The 10,484-nt window shown below is 40.0% G+C and overlaps 1 protein-coding gene across 1 annotated transcript; it reads left to right on the top strand.

The window, feature by feature from the left end:
• Positions 1-662: 662 nt before the first annotated feature.
• Positions 663-8,975, top strand: pacsin1b (protein kinase C and casein kinase substrate in neurons 1b; the record flags this gene model as incomplete). Its single annotated transcript, XM_083938720.1, has 9 exons — positions 663-722; positions 2,897-3,053; positions 3,156-3,391; positions 4,480-4,635; positions 5,391-5,566; positions 5,654-5,774; positions 6,666-6,790; positions 7,547-7,743; positions 8,815-8,975. The coding sequence occupies 9 exons, from the start codon at positions 663-665 to the stop codon at positions 8,922-8,924; spliced, it is 1,338 nt and encodes a 445-aa protein (XP_083794846.1). The 3' UTR covers positions 8,925-8,975.
• Between the last annotated feature and the right edge of the window lie 1,509 nt (positions 8,976-10,484).

Genomic DNA, 10,484 nt, shown 5'->3' with positions numbered 1-10,484 from the left:
TCATTAATAATTGAAACATTATCAGAACAATACAAAGTAATTGTTTACTAATGAAAAAGGCCAGACATTTGGTCCAGCTGGTCAATTGTGAGAATTTCTGTTTCCTATTATTTTATATTATTGTAAACTGAATTTCTTTGTGTTTCATCAATTAGCTTCTAGTACACCTTTAGTGTGGAAAATAAAAATGTCATTTATTTGTTCGCCATAGGTTCATATTATCTAAAACCATCTTAATTTGTTATAACTCTGCATGTTTATTATAAGAGCATGGACAAAGTATCTAGATTAAGACTTTGATGTTGTGACCACATGAGCTGCAGGAATAAGCATTTAATCTCTAAATTATAGGCTAAAATAAAACATGCACATCATAACTAGATGTTGTTCAGTTTGAACAGACAAGACGATTACTTTGTCGAACATAGCCAGAAAGAGTGTTTGTAACACGATGGTTGCAGCTAATAATCATATACACATATATATATATATATATATATATACACATATACATATATAATATCAGTGTTTATGTTACTGTTAGTTCTTCTTATAGTCTGTGTGTTTACCCTCCTGTGCTCATCTGCTCTTCCAGTGCATGAGGAGAATTACTCTGCTGCAAACCGCCATCGCCTGAAGCCATCCTTCCAAATCTGGAGACCATGTCTGGAGCCTACGACGAGTCCTCCAGCCAGGAGGAGACCACAGACAGTTTCTGGGAGGTGAGACAGCAGGGAACAGTCTTTGACAGATTAAACATAACTTAGAACTGACACCGCTTAGTGATGAACTTTGATTGAACCTGCTTCATCTGGGAGCTGAGAGGAGAGATCGTTTATCCACTGCGTGTAGTCACAGATTCACACGTAAACTCAATATAACAAATAAATAATCAAAGTGATTCATCACCAAGCCCCTTAGCCATCACAGACACACACTTTTAATCACTCAACATAATGACGGTTACATTTTAGTGCCAGTAAGTTTACTGAGTCGGCTAAAACTTCTGTTAAGCAACTGTTAAAAGTGCAGTGATTCTGACACTGAGGTAGCAATGATGTCTGCAATTTTTTTTCACATTTAATACAGCTCTCATCAGAGATGACACAGTTTTTAGCACCTGCTTTCATGCTGTCATGTTAAAATTTCTTAATCAAGCATTTTAGTTGTAGCTTGACCTTTTTTCATGTATCGCAACCAAGCAGCAACCTCCGGGGATGAAAAATTAAGCCAACGCAGAAGTGCTAAAAACTGTACTTCCTCATATGGCCACTTGAGGCTGCTCCAAAAGCGAGTCAATACCCATAGACCCCACTGGTAAAATGCAAAACTTTACAGGAGAGATAAACATGTTTACAGTCTGTTTTAGTCTCTAAAGCTGATATTATATTATATTATATTATAATATTCTGTTAAACCTTGTACTTTCTTACGTGGCGTCAAATATGTTTTGTCACAATTAATAGATTGATGATAGGCTGCAAGCAATAGTAACTTCTATTATCGATTAATGTGACAAAAAAAATTCTCAAATAATTAGTTAGAGGGGCATTGTGTTGCGTCTTAAGTCATTTATTACCTCAAATTAACTCCTTAATTTATAAAGGAGTCCTCAAATCAACAAAATAGTGGCAGATTATTGTTTTGCTTATGAAGTAATTGACTTATTGTTTTAGCTCTAGATGACAGTATGTTGTACTGGGTTTCTCAACAACATCTGCTGAGCACAAACGGTCCCAAAGTAATTTGAGAAACAAGTTCAAAGAAGTCCATTAATTATAAATGATCGCTGGTTTGCGGTGTTCAAACCAGGAAAAAGTTTGACACATACTGTAATCTACAGCTCATACTGACCATTGATCATGTTGCTACTGCATAATTAGATAAAGTATGTATGATGGATGGACTCAGCAAGTATATGAGAAAGAAAACTTATCCTTACTTCATACGTTCAGGGTTTATAAGCCACTGCCTCTTGGCTGTGTTTCATCCTCATCATGTCTCTACGACCAGCAATCAGCTGGAGCCGCAAAGGTGCCTGTTGCCAGCACACAGTCACTACATCACAACCACTCATTGCTCTACAGTGGAGCTGCTGCAGTGCTGATTGCTGACTCGGCTGAAGCAGAGGGCTGGTGTGGAATACAATCATTTGTTCCTCCAGCTGCTTTCATTTAGTCCACGTTTGAGATTTGTCTTTTTCAGGGGGAAGCATAGATAAACACCTATAAGACATTCAGCAAAGATGAAGTCCTTTTTTTGTTTTTCACAACGGTGTTAAATCAATGCAGTATTATAGGATTTTAGCCCCTTACTCTGTGCAAACCTAACAAGGAGGTTAATGCTCCTGCATCCACAGTTGTAAATTATATGAAATTAACGCACCCCCTGCTTCCACTCACACCAGCAGACTCTCTCGGCACCTCACACAGTGATCCCTATAACAGCAATACAATATACAGCCATTTACTCATAAATACAAATCATGCCATCGTCAGCCATGACAGTCAATAATGAGACACTTTTTTGTTGGAATGAATGGATAATTCATACCTATTACTGTGTTTCCTCCAATTTTCTTTTTTCAACCGCCCGGGGAAAAAAAGTCCTGACTTTCTGTCGGATCCGGAAAGTCTGCTGTTGCTGGCCTCTGACCCACTATGGCCCCTAGTGATGGGAATTGAGAACCAATTCCAGTTGAGAACTGTTGGAAAATTGGGACTGAAACTGGAATCATCTGCCTCTGAGCTTATCAATTTCTTTTATCAATGATTGCTTGTTTTTTCTGATAGTGTTGCGCTTAGGAAGAGAATGACATCAAACTCATGTGTCTCCGCTGCTGGACTCTTGGTCTACTCTTGACCTTTTCCTTTAAATAACTGACTTTTTATGTCAGGTTGGGAACTACAAACGTACAGTGAAGCGGATTGATGATGGTCACCGGCTCTGCAATGACCTGATGAACTGCATCCAGGAGCGTGCCAAAATCGAGAAAGCCTACGCACAGCAACTGACCGAGTGGTCCAAGAGATGGAGACAGCTGGTAGACAAAGGTAACCGGAGTTTCACACTCATATAGTGAAATTCACGTGTTTTTCAATGATATCTGTATTTTTGTTTTGATCTGACGCATCATTTGACTTTTCCTCCACCAGGGCCTCAGTATGGAACAGTAGAGCGAGCTTGGATGGGGGTGATGACTGAGGCAGAGAAGGTGAGCGAGCTTCACCAGGAAGTGAAAAACAACCTGATCAACGAGGACTTCGAGAAAGTCAAGAACTGGCAGAAAGACTTGTACCACAAACAGATGATGGGAGGATTCAAGGAAACCAAAGAGGCAGATGAGGGCTTCAAGAAGGCCCAGAAACCCTGGGCCAAAAAGCTAAAAGAGGTGAGAGAGTGTTTTATTTTCTCACACCTTCAGGTTTACCTGAGAGGTGTTGAACCTTCCACTCGGTTAGAGTAGAGAATGAATTCTCACACCTCACTGTGGAGGCCCCGGATGTTATTGCATGTCTGAAAGCAGTCAGCTTGTCAGTCTCGAAGATGTCCATCGGTTGTCTTCCACAGCTAATGTTAGCACTTATGCTGGCGGGAGCGGCTGACAGGTGGCAGCTCTTCGGAGATGGATGTGCTGGGCCTGGGTGAATCTTCTCCCTCGTTTGGCGCTAGTAGAGGCCCAGAAGAATGGTGTAGCCACTGACTGACCATCATCTGAGTCGCTCACTGTAACCTCCGAAGCGCGTGCTTAAACCAGTATGTTAGAGGTCAAGCGCCAGACCAAATTTGACCAGTGTTAATTATTTATTCATTTTCATTTCACTTTATGTTGCGAAAATATGTTCACTTTCAGTATGAATATTAATAAAAAATATATTAAGTAATAAAACACAAAGTCTGCACGAGAAGCACCCACAGGTGGATTAGGGAGGGGGCCACAATAGCTTGTTTGTGGGGACATGGCCCGCGGATGACTATCTGAATGACTAGATGCCAATTGGGGTAAATATATTTTTTCTATATGAGGAACTTGTATGCCCCTTTAATATCAGTTTTAGATAAATTATTAATTGCACAAATACCTGAAACACTTTTATTAGGAATGATCTATTAATGGTTGTTAGAATATTATGTCTTGCTAGCTTTATTTTGCAGATGAAGTGACTTGTTTATGAACAGAAAGATATTAAACTCCTTAATTTAAGCTTCCAAATCATGAAGATTTGTTGCTTTTGCACTGTTGGCCCCCCCAAAAAACAGCCCAAAAAACAATTTAGGAGCATCAGGAATTAAGATGAGCATTTTTCACAATTTTTGGACATTTTATATGCAAGAGAATAGAGAGAAAATGAATATTAATCAGTAATTATTAATTATTATTACTACTTTATTTGTGCAGTTTATGCACCAATGACTACCAACACACACGATGTCCAAACAATTTTTTTTTAATTTGTTCATGTCACGTTGCTCCTGTAGCTTGAGGCTGCCAAGAAGTCCTACCACATGGCCTGTAAAGAGGAGAAGCTGGCGTCAACTCGAGAGGCCAACAGCAAGGGAGAGGCCTCTGTGACCGCTGACCAGCAGAAGAAGCTCCACGAGAAGGTGGACAAGTGCAAACAGGACTCACAGAAGGTGAGAGCATTGACTGCTGCAGCTAATTATGCACAAGTTGGTTATTTCCACAATCAAAAAGCAAATCAAGTTACGGGCTGTTTTCAGATATAGAGCTGGTTTCTCTGGGCCAATTTTATAAAGGCATCCTAGCTGTAGTCAGTGTAGCATTATTAATGTGACCGAACACCACTGCCCCCCCTCTACATGTATGTGTCTGCCTCACTACTCCAACATTATCTTGGCTGTACTGAACTGGACTCTGGTCTCATTTGACTGTCTTGACCTTCACACTCTTGAAATATGATTCTTTATCATGCTTCAATACACATTTATTGTCCTTTCAAGGTTTATAGTGTTGAAAAGGTCACTAGTAGTATATAGAACAACTCTATGGCGTTTCGACTTGTGGCCTTCATCAGGGTCATTAAAAAAACATCAGAAGCAGCATTTAAACAGAGCAGGTATGAAATAGAAAAAAAAATAATAATAGGTAAAAACGTGAAGGAAAACAAATCATATACATTCATACAGGTCAATGGCACACCTGCAAAGAGGGAGATATCGTGCAACAGAATTTTTTTCAGGCTGTTAAGAGTTTGTTTCGTGTGTGTGTGTGTGTGTGTGTGTGTGTGTGTGTGTGTGTGTGTGTGTGTGTGTGTGTGTGTGTGTGTGTGTGTGTGTGTGTGTGTGTGTGTGTGTGTGTGTGTGTGTGTGTGTGTGTGTGTGTGTGTGTGTGTGTGTGTGTGTGTGTGTGTGTGTGTGTGACCACCTAGGCCAAGGAGAAGTATGAGAAGGCTCTGGATGAGCTGAGTAAGTGCACTCCACAGTACATGGAGAACATGGAGCAGGTGTTCGATCAGTGCCAGCAGTTTGAAGAGAAGAGGCTGAGCTTCCTCAGGGAGGTGCTGTTGGACGTCAAACGCCACCTCAACCTCACAGAAGACCAAAGGTTTGAGATGTTTATAAAACAGTTAATATGACGACAAGACACAATTATCAGATTGTCATCTACCTGTACCCTAAATCCTTTTCACAGCTATGCTACAGTCTACAGAGAACTTGAACGCACCATCACATCGTCCAGCCCTCAGGAAGATCTGAAGTGGTTCAGCAACACCCACGGCCCCGGGATGCATATGAACTGGCCACAGTTTGAGGTACAGAAAAAGGCTACTATTTAAAGGCATTGAATCAAGACTGGAAACCTGCGACATTCTGCTGTATCTACTGTTAAGTATAGTTTGACATTTTGGCACTCTTGCTGAGAGTTAGATAAGAAGTTTGATATGACTTATGTCTGTATGCGAATAATAATGATTAGCTTAGCATGAAGACATTCCTCAAGACTGCAGGAAGTTATTTCTTCTCAACTTACTCTCGGCAGCAGAGCAAATTAGCATATTTCCCAAAATTTTGACCTTCTCCTTTAATATAACATTATCTATCTATCCTTGTTTAATAGTTACCTTGCATGGCAGCTGGAATCTTGGTATATCACGACAATACGCAAGAATCCATCTTGTCAGACTTCAGTTAATCTCCTAAAGAGGTTAGCGTAGATGCTGCAGTAGCTTCAGTTTTATCAGAAATGGAGAGTTTTTCTTCATGGACAGAAGAGCAAAGAATGGCTTTTCTTGATGGAAAGTATGTTTTCTCTTATCTCCTGACTGCCCGCAGCAAAAGTTGGTTCTGCTGTTCATGGCGCTTTCCTACGTCATATGGTATATGGGTCGTCGATCTGATTTGTTGTAGTTAGGCTTTGATAGACAAAAGGTGAAGGTGCCTGCCTTTTTGCAATCACAGCTTTTCAGATGGTTCTGTGAAACAAACCATTTGTTGTGTCAGGTTAGTTTAAGAGTTGCAATAACAACAAAAATGACGGGGAAATAAGTTAAGAGGTAGTGTAAAAAGTAAAATAAAAGTAAAATAAAATATTGATCAGTGTTCCTCGAAATAAGTATGACTTAAATATGACAAACTTAGTGATATCTGGGATTGAACAGTAGTTACTGGTCAAAACTAAATATGTTTAGTTCCATGTTTTGCAGGAATACAACCCAGACCTTACCCATAACATCTCCAAGAAAGAAAAGTCAAAGAAAGGCAGCGATGGAGTCATGCTGACGAATGTCACAACAGGAGTAGACCACGCTCAAGCTGGAGACCGGGGAAGGTAAACATTTTTTTTAAAACAGATGTTAGATCTTCTAATTGTTTGTTATAACAACCCTGATACCCAGAGATAATGTAAATGTTACTCTCTTCCTTCACTGTATGGTGTCTGATCAACATTTAATATTTGTTCGTATTCAGGGGCAGCAGTAGCTAGCTCAGTCTGTGGGGGTCGCCGGTTCAAGTCCCCGTACGGACCAAGTACGGAGTGTGGACTGGTAGCTGGAGAGGTGCCAGTTCACCTCCTGGGCACTCCCTAGGTGCCCTTCAGCAAAGCACCAAACCCTGAACTGCTCGGGTCCCTATCCATGGGGCAGCCCCCTATCTGTCCATTTAATGCATGTTTATAGGTCCTGTTTGTGCATGTGTGTATTTTGGGCCTGTGTGAGTGTGTGTGGTGTGTAAAAAATAGTGTGAAAAAAATTTCCCCCCTGGAGGATCAATAAAGTATGTCTTCTATTCATATAATTTTGTATGTAATTTAGTTTTATTTACAAGTGGTAATAAATAATAGATCATCATAATAATAACTCATCTTTTAATCACAATACACAAATACGACTTAATAGCCGTATTAATACAAATAGTAGTTACAGCAGCAGTGGTAGTATGAGCAGTGATAGAAATGTTTCAGTAAATAAAGGAAAAAGAGAAAAATACAAACTACACAAACTGAAACAACAGAAATCAGCAGACGAAGCATTACAACTCCATGACATTTTGCTGGTCGGTTAATGTTGAAATATTGTATGTTTAGTGTCAGCAGCTACGAGAAGAACCAGGCATTCACGGCCTCCACAGAGTGGTCGGACGAGGACCAAACTGCCCCAAACTCCGGCAACGACACCAACGGCGGGTCGAACCCCTTCGATGAGGATTTGGGTAAAGGTGTGAGAGTGCGTGCGCTGTACGACTACGATGGCCAAGAGCAAGACGAACTCAGCTTCAGAGCAGGTGAGTGTGAGTCTCTGGCAGCACAGTTACGACTTAAAGTTGTAATCCATAAAATTTGTGGGTTAATGGATTCACCACAATTAAATAGATGGAAATCTTTCGGAGTACAACTTTAAGCTAACAACCATTTCAGTAATGAATGCAAGTGTGTCAAGAACAGTTTCTGCTGCTGTATTGTCAGTATCATAATAATGTGTCAAAGGAATACTCCAATGAAAAATCTTTTGAATAGGCTTGCTGTTTCCCCCTTTTTCCAGTCTTTATGCTTTAAGCTTAGCTAACCAGCTGCTGGCTGAAGCCTTACATGTAAAGGTCCCATATTGTGAAAGAAAATTCCATGTCTGCAAGCTGAGTTGCTAAATCAATACTGCGAAAGTATGAAAACACTCAATCCACAGAGAAAGCACACATATTTACGTATTCAGAATCTGTGCCTTTAAACGAGCCGTGAGGACTTCCTGTACTGATGTGATGTCACCACTATAATATATATAGGTAGGAAGTGCTGCTACAGTGACGTTACAGTCATACCCCGGCTGCAATTACGGTGAGCGCAGATGCAGAAGATTGGGAAACACTGACCAATCAGAGTAGACTTGTTTTTTTCAGGAGGGGGTCTTCAAGAGACAGGCGATAAAACAGAGTGTTTCAGACAGAAGGGTGAATACAGGTATATTCGGACAGACAGTATGAGAAAAAGAATGTGTTTTTTTCAACATTAAAGCATGTAAACAGATTCACGCCTGGTTAATTTCTCAACAAAAAATACAGAAAGGCAACCTGAATTAGATCCCTACTGACCCCCAAGCTTACAAAACTGACTATTTAATGGGTCAAAAATTGGTTTGGATATTGTGATATTTGTTTTGCCTTGAAACTGACCATTTACTAAACAGCTGCTGTCTTCCACACTACCTAGGCCTACACAGGTTTTGTACCGAAGTATTCCTTTAATATTCTAGTTTACAGCTATAAGATTGATGTTGAACATTGACTCTGTTTTACATTCATTAGGATTGTTTCACATAATCTCCTTCTGCTGAACATTTCTGTCTCCTCTCATTTATAAAGGGGATGAGCTGATGAAGCTGGAGGATGAGGACGAACAGGGCTGGTGTAAAGGTCGTCTAGACAACGGCCAGCTGGGCCTTTACCCAGCTAATTACGTGGAGCCAATTTAGCTTTTACCAACTGAGGACACTTGTCTCATCGAAGGGCAAACCCAGACTGAACCGTCCAGTCATAACTGCATATTGCCAGAGACTTGAAAGCAAAGCTTCCTCTTCTTGTCGGGCACAGTGAGCTGTCTTCACCTCAGCACTCATCACAGAGAGGACTTTACTGTTCAGGATCACATCATTCAACTGAAGCAAAACATTTGAGTCTCTTTTGTGCATAGCTGTGTTTGATTTCAGATGTGATGCTAACATGCAACACAGTATGTTCTCTCATCATAATATTGATATGGTATCGTCCGTTGTGCCTGGATAGAGCGAATGAGCTATGCATTGTGCATTTCATGTATATATTTTAATCTTTTTTTACAGTCTGGTTGTACAGTTTTGTTTTTTTCATTCAATACAGTCTTGTCTTTTCTCTGTAAAATATTTACATGTTTAGCATGAAATGAATAGTTTGACATTTTGGGAAACATGCTTTCTTCCTGTTGGATCAATACCACTAAGGTTGTCAAAAGTATCAATACTTTGATACTTTTTCAAGACCATGTGTTTAAAATGATACCGTATTATTGAAAGTACAGAAGTTAAAATAAAACAGATAAAACATTTTTCATTTTTAAAAAGATTATCCAATTTAGTGTGCCTTTTTTTTCTTTTTGCTTTGGTATCAAAGGAGGTAGAGTATGTTTGCACACTAGTATTGTATTGAAGTTTAAAATGATGGTGTGATGATAACTTTAGATACCACTCTCATGTTTGTCAGTAAATATGAAGCTACAGCCATGACCAGGTTAGCTTAGCTTAGCATAACGATTTAAAAAAGAGGAAACAGCTTACCTGGCTCTGTCTGAAAGATACAAAATCAACCTGCCAGCACCTCTAAAGCTCACTAATTAACAAGTTATAACTTAGTTTAATCCAGAGAGGGGGAGGCTCACAGTGTTAGACTGTGAAAACGCCTGGTTGAATTCATACAAGTTGAAACACATGTGAAACGTCCCTGGAAAAGAAAGAGTTACAGCACAAAACGCACCATTAAACCACAATGTGTTTTTGGAACTAATTCAACAAACTTTAGATACAAGATGTTATTTAGTTAGCTTTAAAGACAGTCAGACCCACTTATTTACCCCTTCTGCATGTCTTAATGCTAAGCTAAGCTAACCAGCTGCTGGCTCTGATTTCATAAAAAGCATCAACTTCTAAACGATGAAGCCAAAGCTGCTTTGCCAAAAACTGCAGTTCCTCAAATGGCCACTCGAGGCTTCAACAGCAAGTCAATCCCCATAGTCCTCCATGTTAAAAGGCCCAACTTTACAACAGACAAACATGTTTACAGTCTAGTACAGAGACTGTTTTTGGTCGCTATTGCTAATTTTCCCGTTCATCTCGTGAATTCTTATATAACTCCTCCGTTTAGATTATATTAAGGCTTAAAGTTCTGCATAATACAAGGCATGACTGCTTTGAGTGACAGGTGGGTGCTGTCACAGGCTGAGTCAGGCACCAAGATGGTGACGGCTGGTGCCGTCCACTTTGAGCTTTGGTCTTCAGAAACAC

Source organism: Echiichthys vipera (genome assembly GCF_963691815.1).
Source record: "Echiichthys vipera genome assembly, chromosome: X".
Taxonomy (NCBI): Eukaryota; Metazoa; Chordata; class Actinopteri; order Perciformes; family Trachinidae; genus Echiichthys; species Echiichthys vipera.
Note: the sequence above shows the minus strand (reverse complement) of the source record. Positions and strands in the feature narration are given on the sequence as shown.